The sequence below is a fragment of the Mustelus asterias genome, chromosome 33 (assembly GCF_964213995.1).
Source record: "Mustelus asterias chromosome 33, sMusAst1.hap1.1, whole genome shotgun sequence".
Taxonomy (NCBI): Eukaryota; Metazoa; Chordata; class Chondrichthyes; order Carcharhiniformes; family Triakidae; genus Mustelus; species Mustelus asterias.
Window position 1 is genome coordinate 1,148,081 of NC_135833.1, and position 26,705 is coordinate 1,174,785.

The 26,705-nt window shown below is 48.5% G+C and overlaps 1 protein-coding gene across 1 annotated transcript in view; it reads left to right on the plus strand.

The window, feature by feature from the left end:
- Positions 1-26,705, plus strand: part of LOC144481803 (ADP-ribose glycohydrolase MACROD1-like) — a 1,226,842-nt gene that overhangs the window by 1,134,145 nt on the left and 65,992 nt on the right. Inside the window, exon 7 of the mRNA XM_078200949.1 lies at positions 25,181-25,211. Coding sequence (XP_078057075.1) covers positions 25,181-25,211 — 31 coding nt within the window. The remainder of the gene's footprint in view (positions 1-25,180; positions 25,212-26,705) is intronic.

Sequence of the window (26,705 nt, forward strand, 5' to 3'; positions counted from 1 at the left end):
TGAGAAGAGGATTTATTCTCTCAGTTCTGCCGTTTTTCTTGCGTTTGTGTCCTGCTCTGGCCAATTTAGGATTTTCCTTCTCCCGCCTTTCTCTCAATCCCCTCCACCTTCTCCGTGCTGTCGGGCTGCTGGTTTCACATCTCATCATGGAATCGTAGAATCCCTCCAGTGTAGAAGGAGGCCATTCGGCCCATCGAGCCTGCACCGACCACAATCCCACCCAGACCCGATCAGCATAACCCCACATATTTACCCTGCCAATCCCCCGCAATTCAGCATGGCCAATCCACCTAACCCGCACATCTTTGGACACTAAGGGGCAATTTAGCATGGCCAATCCACCTAACCTACACATCTTTGGACACTGAGGGGCAATTTAGCATGGCCAATACACCTAACCTACACATCTTTGGACACTAAGGGGCAATTTAGCATGGCCAATCCACCTAACCCGTTCATCTTTGGACACTAAGGGGCAATTTAGCATGGCCAATCCAGCTAACACGCACATCTTTGGACACTGAGGGGCATTTAGCATGGCCAATCCACCTAACCTACACATCTTTAGACACTAAGGGGCAATTTAGCATGGCCAATCCACCTGACCTGCACATCTTTGGACACTCAGGGGCAATTTAGCATGGCCAATCCACCTAACCCGCACATCTTTAGGCACGAAGGGGCAATTTAGCATGGCCAATCCACCTAACCTGCACATCGTTGGACACTAAGGGGCAATTTAACATAGCCAATCCACCTAACCAGCACATCTTTGGAGCGTGGGAGGAAACTGGAGCAGCCGGAGGAAATCCACACAGACACAGAGAGAACATGCAAACTCCTCACAGTGACCCGAGATCTCTGTAACCTCCTCCAGCCCCTACAAAACCTCCCTATCTCTGTAACCTCCTCTAGTCACTACACCCTTCCTATCTCTGTAACCTCCTCCAGTCTCTACAACCCTCCCTATCTCTGCAACCTCCTCCAGCCCCTACAATTTAGCACGGCCAATGCACCCAAACCCGCACGACTTTTGGAGTGTGGGAGAAAACCGGAGCACCCGGGGGAAACCCACACAGACACGGGGAGAACGTGCAGACTCCACACAGACAGTGACCCAAGCCGGGAATCAAACCGGCTCCCTGGCGCTGTGAGGCAGCAGTGCTAACCCACTGTGCCGCCGTGCCGCCTAAATATTTCATAGAATAGGAGGCCATTTGGCCCATCAAGTCTGCATCGATCACAATCCCACCAAGGCCCTATCCCCATAACCCAACACATTTACCCTGCTAATCTCCCTTCTTACTGTGCCCACCCCAGTCCAATGCCAGTATCTCCACGTCAACCATAAAACCATAAGACATAGAAGCAGAATTAGGCCACTCGGCCCATCAGGTGGTTGATATTTTTCTCATCCCCATTCTCCTGCCTTTTCTCCATAACCCCTGATCCCCTTATTAATCAAGAACCTATCTATCTCTGTCTTAAAGACACTCAATGACCCGGCCTCCACAGCCTTCTGCGGCAAAGAGTTCCACAGATTCACCACTCTCTGGCTGAAGAAATTCCTCCTCATCTCTGTTTTAAAGGATCGTCCCTTTCGCCTGAGGTTGTGCCCTCTGGTTCTAGTTTTTCCTACTAGTGGAAACATCCTCTCCACTCTGCCCAGGCCTCGCAGTATAGTGTAAGATTCTGGTCGCCACACCTGTGAGATGTTAAAGAAATATTTGAGACACTAGTCATTGAAACCCCACCCTCCATCCCCCCACCCCCACCTGCCCCCAGTTCTACAGTCTCTCCTCAGGCAATTGGGACTAGCTTAGGGGTTTAAAAAAAGGGGCGGCATGGACAAGTTGGGCTGAAGGCTGGTGAGTGTCTGGAACGAGCTGCCAGAGGTAGTAGTAGAGGCGGGTACAATTTTGTCTTTTAAAAAGCATTTAGACAGTTACATGGGGTACGATGGGTGTAGAGGGATATGGGCCAAATGCGGGCAATTGGGATTAACTTAGGGGTTTTTAAAAAAAAATAAGGGCGGCATGGACAAGTTGGGCCGAAGGGCCTGTTTCCATGCTGTAAACCTCTATGACTCCTCAGAATTACAGTCTGTATGCCTCCCTCATTCATCGTGGAGTGACTACAGTATATACTGTTCTGCTTGTGTCAGAGGAAGAAAGCAGGAGGGGATAGGGTGAGAAGGGAAATATCTGTCTGTGTGGAGTTTGCACATTCTCCTCGTGTCTGCGTGGGTTTCCTCCGGGTGCTCCGGTTTCCTCCCACAGTCCAAAGACGTGCGGGTTAGGTTGATTGGCCAGGTTAAAAATTGCCCCTTAGAATCCTAAGATGCGTAGGTTAGAGGGATTAGCGGGTAAATATGTGGGGGTAGGGCCTGGGTGGGATTGTGGTCGGTGCAGACTCAATGGGCCGAATGGCCTCCTTCTGCACTGTCGGGTTTCTATGATTTCTATGATCTCCCCCTCCCCGCACTCCCCCCTCCCCCCGCCTCCTTTCTCTCTGTTCAATGCTGATTGGACTAAAATGTGAGAGGCAGAGCCTTCTTCTCGAGGCTGTTGAGTGATCCCTGCCCGTAATTAATTGTCTGATTGGTGTTTGAGTGAGCAGGGCTCCGAAGGCCCTGTCCGGCCTTGCTCAGTGGCAGGAAACCGGTTTAAACTGGATTAATATCACTCACCTCTTACAGAGGGCAAAGACCTCCTTGCTTTGATCCGCATCGATCTGCAAGTCTTCACATGTCAGGGATATAAATTCAGTGTGTACATCTCTCACACTCTCTCTCTCTCTCTCTCTCAACCACACGTTTGCTTGACTCAAATTCACTCAGAATTTTCCATCATTGCAAACACTTCAAATTAAATCCTGAGGCGTAGTTAGAGATCATAGAAGTGCAGAAGGAGGCCATTCGGCCCATCGGGTCTGCACCGACCACAATCCCACCCAGGCCCCTATCCCCACAACCCCACCCATTTACCCTAGCCAGTCTCCCCGATACTAAGGGGCAATTTGGCACAGCCAATCCACCTAGAGTCAGAGAGGTTTACAGCATGGAAACAGGCCCTTCGGCCCATCTTGTCCATGCCGCCCTTTTTTTTTAAAAAAACCCCATAAATTGACCTGCACTTATAAGAACATAAGAACTAGGAGCAGGAGTAGGCCATCTGGCCCCTCGAGCCTGCTCCGCCATTCAATAAGATCATGGCTGATCTTTTCGTGGACTCAGCTCCACTTACCCACCCGCTCACCATAACCCTTAATTCCTTCACTGTTCAAAAATCTACCTATCCTTGCCTTAAAAACATTCAATGAGGTAGCCTCAACTGCTTCACTGGGCAGGGAATTCCACACATTCACAACCCTTTGTGTGAAGAAGTTCCTCCTCAACTCAGTCCTAAATCTGCTCCCCCTTATTTTGAGGCTATGCCCCCTAGGTCCAGTTTCACCCATCAGTGGAAACAACTTCCCTGCTTCTATCTTATCTATTCCCTTCATAATCTTATATGTTTCTATAAGATCCTCTCTCAGTCTTCTGAATTCCAATGAGTATAGCCCCAGTCTACTCAGCCTCTCCTCATAAGCCAATTCTCAAAACTCCAGAATCAACCTAGTGAATCTCCTCCGCACCCCCTCCACTGCCAGTACATCCTTTCTCAAGTAAGGAGACCAAAACTGTACACAGTACTCCAGGTGTGGCCTCACCAGCACCTTATACAGCTGCAACATAACCTCGCTGTTTTTAAACTCCATCCCTCTCGCAATGGAGGACAAAATTCCATTTGCCTTCTTAATTACCTGCTGCACCTGCAAACCAACTCCTTCTTTGGAATGAGGGGGGGATCTCATAGAGATTTATAAAATTCTAACAGGACTGAGACAGGGTAGATGCAGGGAGGATGTTCCCGATGGTGGGGGGAGTCCAGAACCAGGGGTCACAGTCTGAGGATTCGGGGTAGACCATTTAGGACGGAGGTGAGGAGACATTTCTTCACCCGGTGAGCCTGTGGAATTCATTCCCACAGGAAGTAGTTGATGCCAAAACATTGAATGTATTCCAGAGGCGGCTGGATATCGCACTTGGGGCGAACGGGGTCAAAGGTTATGGGGAGAAAGCAGGATTAGGTTATTGAGTTGGACGATCAGCCATGATGGTGATGAATGGGGGAGCAGGCTCGAAGGGCCGAATGGCCTCCTCCTGTTCCTATCTTCTACGTTTCTATGATACCACTGGGGCATCACCCCCCCACTCTCTTTGTAAACTGGCGCGAGGAAGCTCATTTGAACTGTGCATTGTAGGATTAGAATAGACGTCAGTACAATGCGGGTAGATATGAGGGTTAGAGGGAGCACAGTGATTAGCACTGCTGCTTCACGGCTCCAGGGACCTGGGTTCGATTCCCGGCTCGGGTCACTGTCTGTGCGGAGTCTGCACATTCTCCTCGTGTCTGCGTGGGTTTCCTCCGGGTGCTCCGGTTTCCTCCCACAGTCCAAAGATGTGCGGGTTAGGTTGATTGGCCGTGCTAAAATTGCCCCTTAGTGTCCTGAGATGCGTAGGTTAGAGGGATTAGCGGGTAAATATGTAGGGATAAGGGGGTAGGGGCGGGGTGGGATTGTGGTTGGTGTAGACTCGATGGGCCGAATGGCCTCTTTCTGCACTGTAGGGCTTCTATGAACTGGTGCAAAGTAGAAACTTCTTTATTAAGCATCCTTTAGAATTAGCATTTCACAGATAGTGAAAGAGATTAATTTACTGGTGAGACAGAGAGCATGGCGGCACGGTGGCACGGTGGTTAACACTGCTGCCCCACAATGCCAGGGACCCGCATTCGATCCCCAGCTTGGGACACTGTTTGTATGGACTTTGCACATTCTCCCCGTGTCGGCATGGGTTTCCTCCCACAGTCCGAAAGATGTGCTGGTTAGGGTGCTAAATTCTCCCTCAGTGTAACCTGAACAGGCGTCGGAGTGTGGGCGACTAGGGAATTCTCACAGTAACTTCATTGCAGTGTTAATGTAAGCCTCACTTGTGACACTGATAAATAAACTTTAAAAACTTTTTTTTTAGAGAGAGAGAGATCTGGCCTCAAAATCTTGTACAGCATTCAAACAGCAACTGAACAGCAACTGAACAGAACTGGACTGAAAACGTGTAGCTATACAGAGCACCCTGACTTCTTATCTTATCTTACGTAATTACCAGGTACAAACAGTACAAGCAACGTCTGTCACTGTCGACAAACAAGCCGCATCTGTGACCATGGAGCTTGTTTCCGACAAGAATCATTTCTGCTTAACACTGCATTTTCGAATGTAGCCACGTTTCCAGGCCGAACCCAGAATTCCAAGCTGATGTGGCCAAATCAGCTTAAGTTAGCTTCAAAGCAGAACACAAGTCAGTTACATTGGGGCAGGCACGGTGGCACAGTGGGTTAGCACGGCTGGCTCAGATCGCCAGGGAACCTGATTCGATTCCCGGCTTGGGTCACTGTCTGTGTGGAGTTTGCACGTTCTCCCCAGTGTCTGCGTGGGTTTCCTCCGGGTGCTCCGGTTTCCTCCCAAAGATGTGCGGGTTAGGTGGATTGGCCATGTCAAATTGCCCCTTAGTGTCCAAAGATGTGCAGGTTAGGTGGATTGGCCATGCTAAATTACCCCTTAGTGTCCAAAGATGTGCAGGTTAGGTGGATTGGCCATGCCAAATTGCCCCTTAGTGTCCAAAGATGTGAAGGTTAGGTGGATTGGCCATGCTAAATTGCACCTTTGTGTCCAAAGATAGGTGGATTGGCCATGCTAAATTGCCCCTTTGTGTCCAAAGATGTGCAGGTTAGGTGGATTGGCCATGCTAAATTGCCCCTTAGTGTCCAAAGATGTGCGGGTTAGGTGGATTGGCCATGCTAAATTGCCCCTTAGTATCAGGGGGATGAGCCAGGGTAAATACATGGGGATTGGGCCTGGGTGGGATTGTGGTCGGTGCAGACCCGATGGGCCGAATGGCCTCCTTCTGCACTGTAAAAAGTTTATTTATTAGTGTCACGAGTAGGCTTACATTAACACTGCAATGAAGTTACTGTGAAATTCTCCTTGTCGCCACACTCCGGCGCCTGTTCGGGTTACACTGAGGGAGAATTTAGCACCCTAACCAGCACATCTTTCGGACTGTTGGAGGAAAGTGGAGCACCCGGAGGAAACCCACGCAGACACGGGGAGAAGGTGCAGACTCCGCACAGACAGCGACCCAAGCCGGGAATCGAACCCGGGTCCCTGCCGTTGTGAGGCAGCAGTGCTAACCCACTGTGCTACCGTGCCACCCCAGCCACTGTAGGGATTCTATGACCTCTGATACATTGGGCAGAAATACAGTAATATGAAGCCTTGTAACTGGGGCAAACCAGACAGAGGATCCCCACACCTGGAAAACCTTCCCTCTGGGATGAAGCAAGGGTTCCTGAACACAAGCCTCAGCTGGGAAACATTCCCAAAATGTAGCTGATGGAAATGTTGGCTGGCTCCATACTGGAAACAGCTGCTGTTTGTATTGGCTGCACATTCCAACAACCTGCTGAGGGCTGGCGTCATCGTGTCACAAGCTGGTCCTGGGTTCATTCCGCGCCCTGACGTGTGTTGCCTTCGCCTCTCCCAAAAGGTTCTGCGAGGAATTGTGTTATTTACAGAATCGTTAAAGAACAAAGAAAATTACAGCACATGAACAGGCCCTTCGGCCCTCCAAGCCTGCACCGACCATGCTGCCCGACTGAACTAAAACCCCCTAACCTTCCGGGGACCACATCCCTCCATTCCCATCCTATTCATGTATTTGTCAAGACGCCCCTTAAAACCCACTATCGTATCCGCTTCCACTACCTCCCCCCGGCAGCGAGTTCCAGGCACCCGCCACCCTCTGTGTAAAAAACTTGCCTCGTACATCTCCTTTAAACCTTGCCCCTCGCACCTTAAACCTGTGCCCCCGAGTAATTGACTCTTCCACCCTGGGGAAAAAGCTTCTGACTATCCACTCTGTCCATGCCTCTCATAATCTTGTAGACTTCTATCAGGTCTCCCCTCAACCTCCGTCGTTCCAGTGAGAACAAACCAAGTTTCTCCTCATAGCCAATGCCCTCCGTACCAGGCAACATCCTGGTAAATCTTTTCTGTACCCTCTCCAAAGCCTCCACATCCTTCTGGTAGCGTGGCGACCAGAATTGAACACTATATTCCAAGTGCGGCCTAACTAAGTGATGCGCGATTAAATCACTCGGGAGGCTAGATTGTACCCGGGAAATAAAGGCTTTTATTACTAACAAGAATGGAGCACACTATATACAATACAATCCCAGACTAAAGGGTCACCAGGCAGTGCAGTGACCTTTATACTTCTCCAGGTAGGCGGAGCCAACTGGAGTGTACCACAGAACAATATCAACAGGTCGAACAGCCCAACCCTAACACCAACAGTGACAACAGTAACATATGTACAAATACCCATAGTGCTAACCATCTATGGTTCGGTACCCATAGTGATAACCAACTATGGTTCAGTACCCATAGTGATAACCAACTATGGTTCACCACACTAAGGTTCTATAAAGCTGCAAGATGAACTCAAGCATGTCAAGCATGACTTACCCTTCGGAAAACCGTGCTGGCAATGGTGGATTCATCTTTGTCTTTCCAAATGCTCATTCATCTCCTCTTTAATGATTGATTCCAGCAACTCCCCCACCACAGAGGTCAAGCGAACCGGCCTATGGTTTCCTACATTTTGCCTCTCTCCCTTTTTGAATAATACGATTCAGTTGATGCTTATCCTCTAGTGGTCCTAACTCCTTGTGCCCTCCCTCTCTGTTTCCAAATCCGCTTCAACACCTTTCGTTCCCACCTACTTTTAACACGGGCGGCACGGTAGCACAGTGGTTAGCACTGCTGCTTCACAGCTCCAGGGTCCCGGGTTCGATTCCCGGCTCGGGTCACTGTCTGTGTGGAGTTTGCACATTCTCCTCGTGTCTGCGTGGGTTTCCTCCGGGTGCTCCGGTTTCCTCCCACAGTCCAAAGATGTGCGGGTTAGGTTGATTGGCCAGGTTAAAAAAAAATTGCCCCTTAGAGTCCTGAGATGCGTAGGTTAGAGGGATTAGCGGGTAAAATATGTGGGGGTAGGGCCTGGGTGGGATTGTGGTCGGTGCAGACTCGATGGGCCGAATGGCCTCTTTCTGTACTGTAGGGTTTCTAAGATTCTAAGGTTTCTAAGAACAGTTGGCAAGGTCGCTGCCCCAGCTGCTAACTCCGATGCTGCTGTCCACAGCTCCCTCTGTAGGAATGATGCCCTTGTGCCCAATTCAAAAACACTAACATTTCACCTTGTTAACATGTCCTCTCATCCTCGACTTCTATCATAGAATCACAGAATCCTACAGTGTGGAAGGAGGCCATTCGGCCCAATGAGTCTGCACCGACCACAATCCCACCCAGATCCTATCCCCTTAACCCCATGTATTTACCTTGCTCATCCCTCTGACACTAAGGGGCAATTTAGCATGGCCAATCCGCCTAGCCTACACATCTTTGGAGTGTGGGAGGAAACCGGAGCACCCGGAGGAAACCCACGCAGACACGGGGAGCCAGTGGATTTTATTTCCTGGCTGTACCAGTGTGCCTCGAACACAAGAGCTCAAGGTTCTCTATTCCCACCCACATCAGTTGAGCGCAATGTGTCCACTCCCATCTTCCAGTCATCAGCACCAAACACATCTTCCCTTCACTCCCTCTATCAGCATAGAGACCGTTCCCTCCAGGATAACCTCGTCCCACTCCTCCACTATACTCAACAGCTCTCCCATAGAACCATAGAAAATTACAGCTCAGAAACAGGCCTTTTGGCCCTTCTTGTCTGTGCCGAACCATTTTTTGCCTAGTCCCACTGACCTGCACTTGGACCATATCCCTCCACACCCCTCTCATCCATGAACCCGTCCAAGTTTTTCTTAAATGTTAAAAGTGACCCCGCATTTACCACTTTATCCGGCAGCTCATTCCACACTCCCACCACTCTCTGCGCGAAGAAGCCCCCCCTAATATTCCCTTTAAACTTTTCTCCTTTCACCCTTAACCCATGCCCTCTGGTTTTTTTCTCCCCTAGCCTCAGCGGAAAAAGCCTGCTTGCATTCACTCTATCTATACCCATCAAAATCTTATACACCTCTATCAAATCTCCCCTCAATCTTCCCGTTCCCTTATGGCACCTTCCTGTGCGATCGCAGGAGGTGTAACACCTGTCCCTTCACCTCTTCCATGCTCACTATCCAAGGTCCAAAACACTCATCCCAGGTTAAGCAGTGTTCCAGTTGCACCAATTCCAATGTGGTCTCCTCTATATCGGAGAGACCAAGCGTAGGCTGGGTGATCGCTTTGCTGGGCACCTTTGGTCTGTGCGCAGTCAGGACCCTAATCTTCCCGTTGCTTGCCCTTTTAGCACATGATCCTGCTCCCATGCCCGCATGTCTGTCCTTGGCCTTGCTGCAGTGTACACAGTAAGAAGTCTCACAACACCAGGTTAAAGTCCAACAGGTTTATTTGGTAGCTAATACCATTCGCTTTCGGAGCGCTGCTCCTTCGTCAGATGGAGTGGAAATCTGCTCTCAAACAGTGCACACAGACACAGAAATCAAGTTACAGAATACTGATTAGAATGCGAATCCCTACAGCCAACCAGACCTTAAAGATACAGACAATGTGGGTGGAGGGAGCATTAAGCACAGGTTAAAGAGATGTGTATTGTCTCCAGACAGGATAGCCCGCAAGTCCAGGAGGCAAGCTGTGGGGGTTACTGATAATGTGACATAAATCCAACATCCCGGTTTAGGCCGTCCTCATGTGTGCGGAACTTGGCTATCCGTTTCTGCTCAGCGACTCTGCGCTGTCGTGTGTCGTGAAGGCCGCCTTGGAGAACGCTTACCCGAAGATCAGAGGCTGAATGCCCGTGACTGCTGAAGTGCTCCCCCACAGGAAGAGAACAGTCTTGCCTGGTGATTGTCGAGCGGTGTTCATTCATCCGTTGTCTGGAGACAATACACATCTCTTTAACCTGTGCTTAATGCTCCCTCCACCCACATTGTCTGTATCTTTAAGATCTGGCTGGCTGTAGGGATTCGCATTCTAATCAGTATCCTGTAACTTGATTTTGTGTCTCTGTGCCCTGTTTGAGAGCACATTTGCACTCCATCTGACGCAGGAGCAGCGCTCCGAAAGCGAATGGTATTTGCTACCAAATAAACCTGTTGGACTTTAACCTGGTGTTGTTAAAACTCTTACTGTGTTCACCCCAGTCCAACGCCGGAATCTCCACATCACTGCTGCAATGTTCCAGTGAAGCTCAACACAAACTGGAAGAACAGCATCTCATCTTCCGGCTGGGCACTCTACAGCCTTCCGGTCTCAACATCGAATTCAACAACTTTGCTCTACCACACTTAGACCCCTTTATTTTCGTTCTATTTCATTTCGTTTTTTTGCTGTTCTCAACCTTTTATTTCTTTACTGTCTTTCTTCATTTTTCTTCCCACTCTTTTCCCCTACTTTATCCCCCCTTCCCTTCCCTTTCCTCCCCCTTTGCTTCCTCTTTTCTAAATCTTACCTCTGTCCCACCCCTTCCCCCAACATCTTCATTTCAGCTTCTCTGCCCTTTGGCCATTCACACCTTCTCTTCTCTCTACGGGCTGCCATTAGCAGCCTTTCCCCTGGTTTCTGTGGCTATGACTCATCTTTCATTCCCTCCCCCTGCAGTATAAATATCTGATGTGGAGATGCCGGCGTTGGACTGGGGTAAACACAGTAAGAAGTTTAACAACACCAGGTTAAAGTCCAACAGGTTTATTTGGTAGCAAAAGCCACACAAGCTTTTGGAGCTCTAAGCCCCTTCTTCAGGTGAGTGGGAATTCTGTTCACAAACAGAGCTTATAAAGACACAGACTCAATTTACATGAATAAATTTACAATTCATGTAAATTGAGTCTGTGTCTTTATAAGCTCTGTTTGTGAACAGAATTCCCACTCACCTGAAGAAGGGGCTTAGAGCTCCGAAAGCTTGTGTGGCTTTTGCTACCAAATAAACCTGTTGGACTTTAACCTGGTGTTGTTAAACTTCTTACTGTATAAATATCTCCCACTTTCTCTGCCTTTTAGCTTTGACAAAGGGGTCGTCCGGACTGGAAACGCCAGCTCTTTTCTCTCCTTACAGATGCTGCCCAGACCTGCCGCGATTTTCCAGCGTTTTCTCTCTTGTAGCACCTTACCCACATCACCACATCCCGCTGGGACTAAGCCACCGTTATCCCAGCGAAAGGGCAGCCGATTGTCCTCTGGTCACCTGTGGGCCAACTTAACCCGTGTACCCAATGTCCAAAGTGCTGGTGAGGCCACACCTGGAGTACTGTGTACAGTTTTGGTCTCCTTACTTGAGAAAGGATATACTGGCACTGGAGGGGGTGCAGAGGAGATTCACTAGGTTGATTCCGGAGTTGAGCGGGTTGGCTTATGAGGAGAGACTGAGTAGACTGGGGCTATACTCATTGGAATTCAGAAGAATGAGGGAGATCTTATAGGAACATAAAAGATTATATGGGTGGCACGGCGGCACAGTGGTTAGCACCGCTGCCTCACAGCGACAGGGACCCGGGTTCGATTCCCGGCTTGGGTCACTGTCCGTGTGGAGTCTGCACGTTCTTCCCCCCGTGTCTGTGTGGGTTTCCTCCGGGTGCTCCGGTTTCCTCCCACAGTCCGAAAAATGTGCGGGTTAGGTGGATTGGCCATGCTAAATTGCCCCTTAGTGTCCAAAGATGGGTAGGTTAGGTGGATTGGCCATGCTAAATTGCCCCTTAGTGTCCAAAGATGGGTAGGTTAGGTGGATTGGCCATGCTAAATTGCCCCTTAGTGTCCAAAGATGTGTAAGTTAGGTGGATTGGCCATGCTAAATTGCCCCTTAGTGTCCAAAGATGTGTAAGTTAGGTGAATTGGCCATGCTAAACTGCCCCTTAGTGTCCAAAGATGTGCAGGTTAGGTGGATTGGCCATGCTAAATTGTCCCTTGGTGTCCAAAGATGTGCGGGTTAGTTGGATTGGCCATGCTAAATTGCTCCTTAGTGTCACAGGGACTAGCAGGATAACTGTCTGTGCGGAGTCTGCAAGTTCCCCCCGTGTCTGCATGGATTTCCTCCAGGTGTTCCGGTTTCCTCCCACAGTCCAAAGATGTGTGGGTTAGGCGGATTGGCCGTGCTAAATTGACCCTAGCGTCAGGGGGATTAGCTAGGGTAAATATGTGGGGTTGCGGAAATAGGGCTTGGGTGGAATTGTGGTCGGTGCAGACTCGATGGGCCGAATGGCTCCTTCTGCACTGTAAGGATTCTATGATTCTATGAAAAGAATTTAAAGACCTAACACGACAGAAGCAGAGAGTGAACTTGGAGACTGGTTTCAAAGCCAAGCCCTCTACAAAAAAACCATGTGATGTAATGTGCAATATCTAAGTGTAAGGGACTGAGGAAAATTTGTGGAGAAGACATTTACCAGTGTTCTTTGTCCCTTGTGGGTTTCAGTGTCCTGTTTGCCGGGCGGGTGCTGTGAACAGGATGCTGTTGGTTGAGTGATGTGGGCTGGGCCAATGGGATTGCTCTGGGGGCGGGAGGAAAAAAAGGCGCCAGGAAGTGAAGTGCTGCAGAGCGGAGGAGGGAGTGTGCAGAGAGAGAGAGCTTTTCCCAGGCAGTGAGAATTCGGTTTGGAGTGAGAGGCAGCCAGGCGTTCTCCTGCCTGTTCTTTTCATTACTGCCGAGGAGGACTGCCTTCAGCGCACTCAACCTACGTTGCTGCACGGATAGCTCGCGACACCTCTGCCTCCTGCGGCATCATCTTCCACACGTGTGTCTCTTCTGGACTGTGTGTCGTGAGTAACTGGTGGGGACTATACAGTCCAACTGGAACAGTATCTACAAATGTGTTACTGAGGATGAGTTTCCCCATATGTGCACCAACGGATGGGCCCCAACGGTTATAGATCAGAGCTCACTGTTTTATGTCTGTTAATTATAATTGTTATTAAATTTATTTTTGATATTCCGATTACAGTACTGACATTTATGGGTAAACAGGGAATTAGCCAAATCAACATCAACCGCCAGGAATTCGGGATCCTGTTGATTGAATATTTAAATAGTAGCCCCATATAGTGGTCAGCAGGGGGTTACATAAGAACTGATCTGAACTGAACTCACACACTCTAAAATCAAAATATATTTCAATCCTTATCTCATTGTTGGAAGTGTTTTTCACAAGCTATCTCTGTCTAGAAAAACAATTCTCGCAGCTGCCATTATGGGAAACTGTTGTTTGCCTGCGTTGTGTACCCTTCAGGAATGCAGTTTTGTTAACCCATCATGCCTTCTGATTCTACATGTCGTCAAGTTAGCTCAGATTAGCAAAGCTAGTTAACCCCTGCAGTCTAGTATTTAAATGCAATTGTGGATAGGTAGAAATATCTTAAAATGAAGTCTTTGATTTTATTTGATGTAATTTATTATTGCCACATGTATTAGTGAAAAACATTGTTTCTTGCACGCTACAGACAAAGCATACCGTTCATAGAGAAGGAAAGGAGAGAGTGCAGAATGTAGTGTTACAGTCATAGCTAGGGTGGAGAGAAAGATCAACTTAATGCAAGGTAGGTCCATTCAAAAGTCTGACAGCAGCAGGGAAGAAGCTGTTCTTGAGTCGGTCGGTACGTGACCTCAGACTTTTGTATCTTTTACCTGACGGAAGAAGGTGGAAGAGAGAATGTTCGGGGTGCATGGGGTCCTTGATTATGCTGGCTGCTTTTCCCCGAGGCAGCGGGAAGTGTAGACAGAGTCAATGGATGGGAGGCTGGTTTGCGTGATGGGATTGGGCTACATTCACGATCCTTTGTAGTTCCTTGCGGTCTTGGGCAGAGCAGGAGCCCATACCAGGCTGTGATGCAACCAGAAAGAATGCTTTCTCTGGTGCATCTGTAAAAGTTGGTGAGAGTCGTAGCGGACCTGTTTATGACTGGTCCTTAATTATGTTGGCTGCTTTGCCGAGGCAGCGGGAAGTGTAGACAGAGTCAATGGATGGGAGGTTGATTTGCGTGATGGGACCTGGTACATTCACAATGCTCTGTAGTTCCTTGCGGTCTTGGGCAGAGCAGGAGCCCATACCAAGCTGTGATACAACCAGAAAGAATGCTTTCTATGGTGCATCTGTAAAAGTTGGTGAGAGTCGTCTCGGATTGGTCCTTGATTATGCTGGCTGCTTTGCCGAGGCAGCGGGAAGTGTAGACAGAGTCAATGGATGGGAGGCTGGTTTGCGTGATGGGACTGGGCTACATTCACTTTGTAGCTTCAAGTTTGCGGACGACACGAAAATGGCTGGACTTGCAGATAGTGAGGAACATTGTCAGAGGCTACAGAAGGATATAGATAGGCTGGAAATTTGGGCAAAGAAATGGCAGATGGAGTTCAATCCAGATAAATGCGAAGTGATGCATTTTGGTAGAACTAACGTAGGGGGGAGCTATACGATAAATGGCAGAACCATAAAGGGTGTAGATACGCAGAGGGACCTGGGTGTGCAAGTCCACAGATCCTTGAAGGTGACGTCACAGGTGGAGAAGGTAGTGAATAAGGCATATGGCATGCTTGCCTTTATAGGACGGGGCATAGAGTATAAAAGTTGGGGTCTGATGTTGCAGTTGTATAGAAAGTTGGTTCGGCCGCATTTGGAATACTGCGCCCAGTTCTGGTCGCCACACTACCGGAAGAACGTGGAGGCTTTAGAGAGAGTGCAGAGGAGGTTTACCAGGATGTTGCCTGGTATGGAAGGGCTTAGTTATGAGGAGAGATTGGGTAAACTGGGGTTGTTCTCACTGGAAAGACGGAGGATGAGGGGTGACCTAATAGAGGTGTATAAAATTATGAAAGGCATAGATAGGGTGAACGGTGGGAAGCTTTTTCCCAGGTCAGTGGTGACGTTCACGAGGGGTCATAGGTTCAAGGTGAGGGGGGGGAAGGTTGAACACGAATATCAGAAGGACGTATTTTACACAGAGGGTGGTGGGGGCCTGGAATGTGCTGCCGGGCAAGGTGGTGGAGGCGGACACAGTGGGAACATTTAAGACTTATCTCGATAGCCACATGAATGGAGTGGGAATGGAGGGATACAAAAGAATGGTCTAGTTTGGACCAGGGAGCGGCGTGGGCTTGGAGGGCCGAAGGGCCTGTTCCTGTGCTGTATTGTTCTTTGTTCTTTGTAGCTTCAAGTCTTTGCATTGACTAAAGCAAACAGGGCATACACAGGATCTCTCAAACAGGTCGCTGGGGTGAAGCAGTGGGGGACTACCAAAGGCCATGGGGGACTGTGTGCTCCCAACAGGACGGGGTGTCTTCAGGAGAGGAGAGAGAAAGTTCCCAAGGGGAAACCACTTCCAAAATAAGGAAAGAATTGAATTCTTCATTGGTCACCTGTGTCGATAAGGCGTTAATGGGAGTGCTTTCTTCCTCTGATAGAGGAAGCATCCGCTGTCTGCCGGTTTAATGAGTGGCGGATTTTGTATTTTCTCTCCAGCCTTTCTAAATTTGCTTCCTATTTTCTGCACAAACATCTTTCCAGGTTAAAATTGATTGGCATCTACGTCCCAATAAAATCAGTGTGCTTGGAGTTAAATAAATGTGAGGTGATGCATTTTGGCAGATCGAACCAGAGCAGGACTTACTCAGTTAATAAGAACATAAGAACTAGGAGCAGGAGTAGGCCATCTGGCCCCTCGAGCCTGCTCCGCCATTCAATAAGATCATGGCTGATCTTTTCGTGGACTCAGCTCCACTTACCCGCCCGCTCACCATAACCCTTAATTCCTTTACTGTTCAAAAATCTATCTATCCTTGCCTTAAAAACATTCAATGAGGTAGCCTCAACTGCTTCACTGGGCAGGGAATTCCACACATTCACAACCCTTTGTGTGAAGAAGTTCCTCCTCAACTCAGTCCTAAATCTGCTCCCCCTTATTTTGAGGCTATACCCCCGAGTTCTACTTTCAACCACCAGTGGAAACAACTTCCCTGTTTCTATCTTATCTATTCCCTTCATAATCTTATATGTTTCTATAAGATCTCCCCTCATTCTTCTGAATTCCAATGAGTTTAGCCCAAGTCTACTCAGTCTCTCCTCATAAGCCAACCCTCTCAACTCCGGAATCAACCTAGTGAATCTCCTCTGCACCCCCTCCAGTGCCAGTATATCCTTTCTCAAGTAAGGAGACCAAAACTGTACACAGTACTCCAGGTAGGGCATTGGGGAGAGTTACAGAACAAAGAGATCTAGGGGTACTGGTTCATAGCTCCTTGAAAGTGGAGTCACAGGTGGACAGAGTGGTGAAGAAGGCATTCGGCATGCTTGGTTTCATTGGTCAGAATATTGAATACAGGAGTCGGGACTTCTTGTTGGAGTTGTACAAGACATTGGTAAGGCCACACTTGGAATACTATGTACAGTTCTGGTCACCCTATTATTGAAAGGATATTATTAAAATAGAAAGAGTGCAGAAAAGATTTACTAGGATGCTACCGGGACTTGATGGTTTGAGTTATAAGGAGAGGCTGGATAGACTGGGACTTTTTTCTCTGCAGCGTAGGAGGCTGAGGGGTGATCTTATAGAGGCCTATAAAATAATGAGGGGCGTAGATCAGCTAGATAGTCAACATCTTTTCCCAAAGGTAGGAGAGTCTAAAACTAGAGGGCATAGGTTTAAGGTGAGAGGGAAGAGATACAAAAGTGTCCAGAGGGGCAATTTTTTCACACAGAGGGTGGTGAGTGTCTGGAACGAGCTGCCAGAGGCATTAGTATAGGCGGGTACAATTTTAAAATTGTCTTTTAAAAAGCATTCAGACAAAGATGGGTAAGATGGGTATAGAGGGATATGGGCCAAACTTGGAATATAGTGTTCAATTCTGGTTGCCACACTACCAGAAGGATGTGGAGGCTTTGGAGAGGGTACAGAAAAGATTTACCAGGGTGTTGCCTGGTATGGAGGGCATTAACTACGAGGAGAGGTTGGAGAAACTTGGTTTGTTCTCACTGGAACGCCTGAGGTTGAGGGGCGACCTGGTAGAAGTCTACACGATTATGAGAGGCATGGACAGAGTGGATAGTCAGAAGCTTTTTCCAAGGGTGGAAGAGTCAATTACTAGGGGGCACAAGTTTGAGATGTGAGGGGAAAGGTTTAAAGGAGATGTACGAGGCAAGGCTTTTTACACAGAGGGTGGTGGGTGCCTGGAACTCGTTGCCGGGGGAGGTAGTGGAAGCAGATACGATAGCGATTTTTAAGGGGCTTCTTGACAAATACGTGAATAGGATGGGAATAGAGGGATATGGTCCCCGGAAGGGTAGGGGGTTTTAGTTCAGTCGGGCAGCATGGGGACAGGCGGGGAGGTGGATCTGAGACCAGGGAGAGATCAGCCATGATCTGATTGAATGACGGAGCAGGCTCGAAGGGTTGAATTTGCTAATTCCTCTGTTCCAATGTAACTAGATACATCGATGACATTTTCTTCCAATGGAACAGCCAGAGAAACACTCCTCCACAAATGACAATTAATCGTAGGTTATGTGTTGACTTTAAGCCTGAGGTTCTTGTAAACCAAAAGTATTAGGAGATGTGCAAAGCCTGTCCACCATCTACAAGGACACAAGTCAGGAGTGTGATGGAATACTCCCCACTTCATCAGTCAGAACATTGTATACAGCAGTTGGGACGTCTTGTTGAAGTTGTACAAGACATTGGTAAGGCCACACTTGGAATACTGTGTGCAATTCTGGTCACCCGATTATAGAAAGGATATTATTAAACTAGAAAGAGTGCAGAAAAGATTCACCAGGATGCTACCGGGACTTGATGGTTTGAGTTATAAGGAGAGGCTGGATAGACTGGGACTTTTTTCTCTGGAGTGTAGGAAGCTGAGGGGTGACCTAATAGAGGTCTATAAAATAATGAGGGGCACAGATCAGCTAGATAGTCAACATCTTTTCCCAAAGGTAGGGGAGTCTAAAACTAGAGGGCATAGGTTTAAGGTGAGAGGGGGAGATACAAAAGGGTCCAGAGGGGCAGTTTTTTCACACAGAGGGTGGTGAGTGTCTGGAACGAGCTGCCAGAGGTAGTAGTAGAGGCGGGTCCAATTTTGTCTTTTAAAAAGCATTTAGACAGTTACATGGGTAAGATGGGTAGAGGGATATGGGCCAAATGCGGGCAATTGGGATTAGCTTAGGGGTTTTAAGAAAAACGGCGGCATGGACAAGTTGGGCCAAAGGGCCTGTTTCCATGCTGGAAGCCTCTGTGACTCTATGTGGGGCAAAGAAGGGTAGATGGAGTTAGTTCACCCATAGAAACGTAGAATCCTTACAGTGCAGAAGGAAGCCATTCGGCCCATCGGTTTTGCACTGACAACAATCCCACCCTAGGCCCTATCCCCACAACCACATACATTTACCCCGCTAATCCCTCTAACCTACACATCCCTGGACACTAAAGGGCAATTTAGCATGGCCAATCCACCTAACCTACACATCTTTGGACACCAAGGGGCAATTTAGCATGGCCAATCCACTCAACCCGCACATCTTCGGACACTAAGGGGCAATTTAGCACGGCCAATCCACCTAACCTGCACATCTTTGGACTGTGGGAGGAAATCGGAGCACCCGGAGGAAACCCACGCAGACACGGGGGGAGAACATGCAGACTCCGCACAGCCAGTGATCCAAGCCGGGAATCGAACCCAGGTCCCCGGCGCTGTGAGGCAGCAGTGCTAACCCACTGTGCCGCTGATGATGTCACTGAATGGCGGAACCAGCCTCCCTTCCACTGACTCTATCTACACTTCCTGCTGCCTCGACAAAGCAGCCAGCATAATCAAGGACCCCACACACCCCGGACATTCTCTCTTCCACCTTCTTCCGTCGGGAAAAAGATACAAAAGTCTGAGGTCACGTAGCGACCGACTCAAGAACAGCTTCTTCCCTGCTGCCGTCAGACTTTTGAATGGACCTACCTTGCATTAAGTTGATCTTTCTCTACACCCTAGCTATGACTGTAACCCTACATTCTGCACCCTCTCCTTTCCTTCTCTATGAACGGTATGCTTTGTCTGTATAGCGTGCAAGAAACAATACCTTTCACTGTATGATAATACATGTGACAATAATAAATCAAATCAGCTGAATGGCCTCCCTCTGTTCCTGCGAATCTTGACTCACAAGTGAGTCAAAGTGGGACAGGCAGGAATATGGCGTTCAGGCCTTATTCAGGTCCCTAAGATCTTGTTGAATGGAAGAGCAGGCTCGGAGGGGGGCTAAATGGCCGACTCCTGCTCCTAACACGTATGTTGGGAAGTCTGCTCTCAATATGTCTCCCCACGTGGGTATTATACGCACGGTTATTTTCACTCAGTGGGGCCATATGGCGTCTTTGCAAGGAGTGCCAGCTGATTTCCATATTCACCGGTGATCTCGCCTTCTTATCGTCACTTGAAATTAAACAACCACAGCCGGGCCAAGTACTCCAGCTCATTTCAGGAGCAGTTGGCAGGGAGGGCTCTTGGCCACCAGCTATCTCGGGCTGCGCAGTCTCCATCTGCCTGTACCTTGATAAGCTGCTGGCTCGCCGTACCTGTACAGTTCTCCTGTGCCTCGAAGGCAAAGGCGACGGCCTAGTGGTATTATCGCTCGACTATTAATCCAGAAACTCAGCTAATGTTCTGGGGGACCCGGGTTCGAATCCCGCCACGGCAGATGATGGAATTTGAATTGAATAAAGAAATATTTGGAATTAAGAATCTACTGATGTCCCATTGTCGGAAAAACTCATCTGGTTCATTAATATCCTTTAGGGAAGTGTGGTGGACCTCAGTTGTGCCTTTGTCCTATTTGGACCACCGTTGTGTGTGTTTGTCATACCTGGACACATCCCCTTCCAGTTTGGTTCCTCCCCTCAGCACCTAGTATAAAGGTGGCTGTCTCCTCCCCCTTGTTCAGTCCAGGTCGGTTATTTGTTGGGATCTGCTCCTGATTCTGTTGTGAATAATAGCCTACACTTGTATTGGCACACCGGTAGTCTTTCGCCTTATTGATAGCGCATCAGGAAGGAAATCTGCCGTCCTTACCCGGTCTGGCCTACAGGTGGCTCCAGAGCCACAGCAATGTGGTTGACTCTTAACTGCCCTCCAAAGGCAACTAGGGATGGGCAATAAATGCTGGCCCAGCCAGCGACGCCCATGTCCCATGGACAAATTAAAAAAAAGCCAATGAAATAGTTGTTGGAAGTATTGCAGTAAATTATCCATGTTGTTTGAGATGGTGGCACAGTGGGTTAGCGCTGTTGCCTCACAGCGCCAGGGACCCGGGTTTGATTCCTGGCTTGGGTCACTGTCTGTGGAGAGTTTGCACCATCTCCCCCGTGTCTGCGTGGGTTTCCTCCGGGTGCTCCGGTTTCCTCCCACAATCTGAAAGACGTGAGGGTTAGGTGGATTGGCCATGCTAAATTCTCCCTCAGTGCACCTGAACACTTCATTTGTTCATGGGCGTCGCTGGCCGGGCCAGCATTTATTGCCCATCCCTAGTTGCCCTTGGAGGGCAGTTGAGAGTCAACCACATTGCTGTGGCTCTGGAGTCACATGTAGGCCAGACCGGGGTAAGGACGGCAGATTTCCTTCCCTAAAGGGACATTAGTGAACCAGATGGGTTTTTCCAGCAACCGACAATGGTTTAGAAACATAGAAAAACTACAGCACAAAACAGGCCCTTCGGCCCCACAAGTTGTGCCGAACACATCCCTACCTTCTAGACCTACCTATAACCCTCCATCCTATTAAGTCCCATGTACTCATCCAGGAGTCTCTTAAATGACCCTGTTGAGTTTGCCTCCACCACCCCTAACGGCAGCCGATTCCACTCGCCCACCACCCTCTGTGTGAAAAACTTCCCCCTAACATTTCCCCTGTACCTACCCCCCAGCACCTTAAACCTTCCAAAGAACAAAGAACAAAGAACAGTACAGCACAGGAAACAGGCCCTTCGACCCTCCAAGCCTGTGCCGCTCCTTGGTCCAACTAGACCAATCGTTTGTATCCCTCCATTCCCAGGCTGCTCATGTGACTATCCAGGTAAGTCTTAAACGATGTCAGCGTGCCTGCCTCCACCACCCTACTTGGCAGCGCATTCCAGGCCCCCACCACCCTCTGTGTAAAAAACGTCCCTCTGATGTCTGAGTTATACCTCGCCCCTCTCACCTTGAGCCCGTGACCCCTCGTGATCGTCACCTCCGACCTGGGAAAAAGCCTCCCACCGTTCACCCTATCTATACCCTTCATAATCTTGTACACCTCTATTAGATCTCCCCTCATTCTCCGTCTTTCCAGAGAGAACAACCCCAGTCTACCCAATCTCTCCTCATAGCTAAGACCCTCCATACCAGGCAACGTCCTGGTAAACCTTCTCTGCACTCTCTCCAATGCCTCCACGTCCTTCTGGTAGTGCGGCGACCAGAACTGGACGCAGTACTCCAAATGTGGCCTAACCAGCGTTCTATACAGCTGCATCATCAGACTCCAGCTTTTATACTCTGTACCCCGTCCTATAAAGGCAATTTCATGATCATTATTGGACTTTTAATTCCAGATTCTTTTATTGAATTCAAATTTCATCATCTGCCGTGACAGGATTCAAACCCGGGTCCCCAGAGCATCACCTTGAGTCCCTGGATTACTGATCCAGTCCCAAACCACTCTGCCGCCACCTCCCCGATTATAAAACACCATAAAATGCTTTGCGAGTGTGGCGACTCGGGGATTTTCACAGCAGCCTACTTGTGACTCCAATAAATAAACTTAAAAGAAAAATTCATTCTGCGATCGTGGGTCAGATGCAGATTGCCCCCAGCAGAAACAAAAGAATCCCCTTTCCTTTTTAGTAAAGTTTGAGTTTAGGACTCCGGGGATAATGGTGCAGCTATATAAGACCCTCGTCAGGCCCCACTTGGAGTCCTGTGCTCAGTTCTGGTCACCTCACTATAGGAAGGATGTGGAAAAGATTGAAAGGGTGCAGAGGGGATTTACAAGGATGTTGCCTGGATTGAGTGGCATGCCTTATGAGGATAGGCTGAGGGAGCTCGGTCTTTTCTCCTTGGAGAGACGTAGGATGAGAGGAGACCCAATAGAGGTGTATAAGATGTTGAGAGGCATAGATCGGGTGGACTCTCAGAGGCTTTTTCCCAGGGTGGAAATGGCTGCTACGAGAGGACACAGGTTCAAGGTGCTGGGGGGTAGGTACAGGGGAAATGTTAGGGGGAAGTTTTTCACACAGAGGGTGGTGGGCGAGTGGAATCGGCTGCCGTCAGTGGTGGTGGAGGCAAACTCAATAGGGTCTTTTAAGAGACTCCTGGATGAGTACATGGGACTTAATAGGATGGAGGGTTATAGATAGGCCTAAAAGGTAAGGATATGTTCGGCACAACTTGTGGGCCGAAGGGCCTGTTTTGTGCTGTAGTTTTCTATGTTTCTATGTTTCTAAATCTGTATTGGAAAGTCAAATTAATTGGTGACTTACTTCGGGTCGCCAAATCTGGGTCAACATGTTTCTGGAAGTTTCATCAAATTTTGGTTTGATTTGATTTGATTTATTATTGTCACATGTATTGGGATACAGTGAAAAGTATTGTTTCTTGCGCGCTATACAGACAAAGCATACCGTTCATAGAGAAGGAAAGGAGAGAGTGCAGAATGTAGTGTTACAGTCACAGCGAGGGTGTAGAGAAAGATCAACTTAGTGCGAGGTAGGTCCATTCAAAAGTCTGACGGCAGCAGGGAAGAAGCTGTTCTTGAGTCAGTCGGTACGTGACCTCAGACTTTTGTATCTTTTACCCGGCGGAAGAAGGTGGAAGAGAGAATGTCCGGGGGTGCGTGGGGTCCTTAATTATGCTGGCTGCTTTTCCCCGAGGCAGTGGGAAGTGTAGACAGAGTCAATGGATGGGAGGCTGGTTTGCGTGATGGATTGGGCTACATTCACGACCTTTTGTAGTTCCTTGCAGTCTTGGGCAGAGCAGGAGCCCCATACCAAGCTGTGATACAAGCAGAAAGAATGCTTTCTATGGTGCATCTGTAAAAGTTGGTGAGAGTCGTAGCTGACATGCCGAATTTCCTTAGTCTTCTGAGAAAGTAGAGGCGTTGGTGGGGCTTTCTTAACTATAGTGTCGGCATGTGGGTCAAATGGCCTCAGTAGGAGACTTGCAGGGTAAATACTCAGGTAAATACTGATCCCATCAGGTAAATAATCACCTTTCCCATCGTCAATATCTCAGTAAGTAATTAGCAGAGAGTGTGTAAAGTGACCAATAAAAAAAACACACACGTTATATTGGTGCTGTGTGATTTTCTTTATGTTGTGGTTGCTTGCAGCTCTGTCCTTAGAGAGGTGAGGCAACGGCCTAGTGATATTATCGCTAGACTATTAATCCAGAAACTCAGCTAATGTTCTGGGGGACCCGGGTTCGAATCCCACCATGGCAAATGGTGGAATTTAAATTCAGTAAAAAATATCTGAAATTAAGAATCTACTGATGACCCATTGTCGGAAAAACCCATCTGGTTCACTAATGTGTTTTATTCATTCGTGGGACATGGGCGTCGCTGGCTGGGCCCAGCACTTATTGCCCTTCCCTAGTTGCCCTTGGAGGGCAGTTGAGAGTCAACCACATTGTTGTGGCTCTGGGGTCAGACTGGGTAAGGACAGCAGATTTCCTTCCCTAAAGGACATAGTGAACCCAGATGGGTTTTTCCGACAATCGACAATGGTTTCATGGTCATCAGTAGACTCTTAATTCCAGATATTTGTGTTGAATTCAAATTCCACCGTCCACCATGGCGGGATTCGAACCCGGGTCCCCCAGAACATTAGCTGAGTTTCTGGATTAGTAGTCTAGCGATAATACCACGGGGCCATCGCCTTCCCATGCCTTTTAGGGAAGGAAATCTGCCTTCCTTACCCGGTCTGACCTACATGTGACTCCACAGCAATGTGGTTGACTCTCAACTGCCCTCTGAAATGGTCGAGCAAGACATTCAGTTCAAAGGCAACTAGGGATGGGCAATAAATGCTGGCCAGCCAACGACGCCCATGTCCCACGAATTAATTAAAGAAAAAAGTCAATTCTTGGAGACTCCAGGGGATTTGAGGAGGGGTGGGAGCCTAACTCTCAGGTATTCCCGGATCTGAGCTGAAAAGAAGCATTAAGAGATGACCAGTGTTACCGGGGAAAGTGTGCATCGTAAATGTGAGAAAGTACATTTGAATACGTGATCAGAACTCTGAGGACTCTGGGTCTGTACTCGTTGGAGTTTAGAAGGATGAGGGGGGGAATCTTATTGAAACTTACAGGATACTGCGAGGCCTGGATAGAGTGGATGTGGAGAGGATGTTTCCACTCGTAGGAAAAACTAGAACCAGAGGGCACAACCTCAGGCTAAAGGGACGATCCTTTAAAACAGAGATGAGGAGGAATTTCTTCAGCCAGAGAGTGTTGAATCTGTGGAACTCTTTGCCGCAGAAGGCTGTGGAGGCCGGGTCATTGAGTGTCTTTAAGACAGAGATAGATAGGTTCTTGATTAATAAGGGGATCAGGGGTTATGGGGAAAAGGCAGGAGAATGGGGATGAGAAAAATATCAGCCATGATTGAATGGCGGAGCAGACTCGATGGGCCGAGTGGCCTCATTCTGCTCCTATGTCTTATGGTCTTAATGATGTGGAGATGCCGGCGTTGGACTGGGGTAAACACAGTAAGAAGTTTAACAACACCAGGTTAAAGTCCAACAGGTTTATTTGGTAGCAAATACCATAAGCTTTCGGAGCACTGCTCCTTCGTCAGATGGAGTGGTCTCTGTTCTCCGGAGCAGCGCTCCGAAAGCTTATGGTATTTGCTACCAAATAAACCTGTTGGACTTTAACCTGGTGTTGTGAGACTTCTTACTTATGGTCTTAAAACAGGCTTATAAGAAAATGAAGAGGCAATAATGTCAATTTTATAAAAGGCAGATGGAAAGGGTATAAAGTCCCTGTTGATTTTTCCTTTCTTTTATTGCAGGCATTTCCCTGTATCTCAACTGGAGTTTATGGTAAGTTACAAAGTGGTTTTATTAATTCTTACGCTTTTTGCCCAATAAATTAAAGTGCCGCTTTTCAGTGCTCGGTGAAGTCAGACGTGCGAATTACGCGGAACGGGAGCTGCTGTTTCTTTACAAAGGTACAGGGGGAATCATAGAATAGAATCAGGGAATCCTTACAGTGCAGCAAGAGGACATTCAGCCCATCCAGTCTACACCCCCTATCCCCGCAACACACGTATTTACCCTGCTAATCCCCTGACACTAATGGGCAACTTAGCCCTCAGCTGAGGGGTTTGAATAAGAACTAGGAGCAGGAGTAGGCCATCTGGCCCCTCGAGCCTGCTCCGCCATTCAATGGCTGATCTTTTCGTGGACTCAGCTCCACTTACCCCCCCCCCCCCCCCCCCGCTCACCATAACACTTAATTCCTTTACTGTTCAAAAATCTATCTATCCTTGCCTTAGAAACATTCAATGAGGTAGCCTCAACTGGGCAGGGAATTCCACAGATTCACAACCCTTTGGGTGAAGAAGTTCCTCTTCAACTCAATCCTAAATCTGCTCCCCCTTATTCTGAGGCCATGCCCCCTAGTTCTAGTTTCACCCGCCAGTGGAAACAACTTCCCTGCTTCTATCTTATCTATTCCCTTCAGAATCTTATATGTTTCCATAAGATCTCCCCTCATTCTTCTGAATTCCAATGAGTCTCGCCCCAGTCTACTCAGTCTCTCCTCATATGTTCCAGGCCCTATAGTTTAACACCAGTCCAGCACACTCATCTCACCCTCTCCAGCCCACCTTTCTTCACAGTTGCGGGAAGTCAGCAACCCAGAGGGAAAAAGCCAGCAGCCTCATGAAGAAATCTGTTCCTGGATTCAACCACTCCTCGCCCGACCACCCCCCCCCCCCTGCAACCCCGTCCCCCCCCCGTTCCCCACCCCGAGCCCACCAACTGTGAGGCGCCAATGCTACATTTGGATCTCCAGTCACTGCGGGAAATCTGCCGTCCTTAACTGGTCTGGCCCACATGTGACTCCACTGCCCTCTCCGAGGGGCAACTAGGGATGGGCAATAAATGCTGGCCCAGCCATGAAACCATTGTCGGAAAAACTCATCTGGTTCACTAATGTCCTTTAGGGAAGGAAATCTGCCGTCCTTATCCCGGTCTGGCCTACATGTGACTCCAGAGCCACAGCAATGTGGTTGACTCTCAACTGCCCTCCAAGGGCAACTAGGGATGGGCAATAAATGCTGGGCCCAGCCAGCGACGCCCATGTCCCACGAATGAATATAAAAGATTCCTTCTGGATTGGTGGTGTAGTGGACAGTGAAGAAGGTTATCTTGGATTGCAACGGGATCTTGATCAATTGGGCCAGTGGGCTGACGAATGGCAGATGGAGTTTAATTTAGACAAATGCGAGGTGATGCATTTTAGTAGATTGAACCAGGGCAGGACTTACTCAGTTAATAGTAGGGCGTTGGGGAGAGTTACAGAACAAAGAG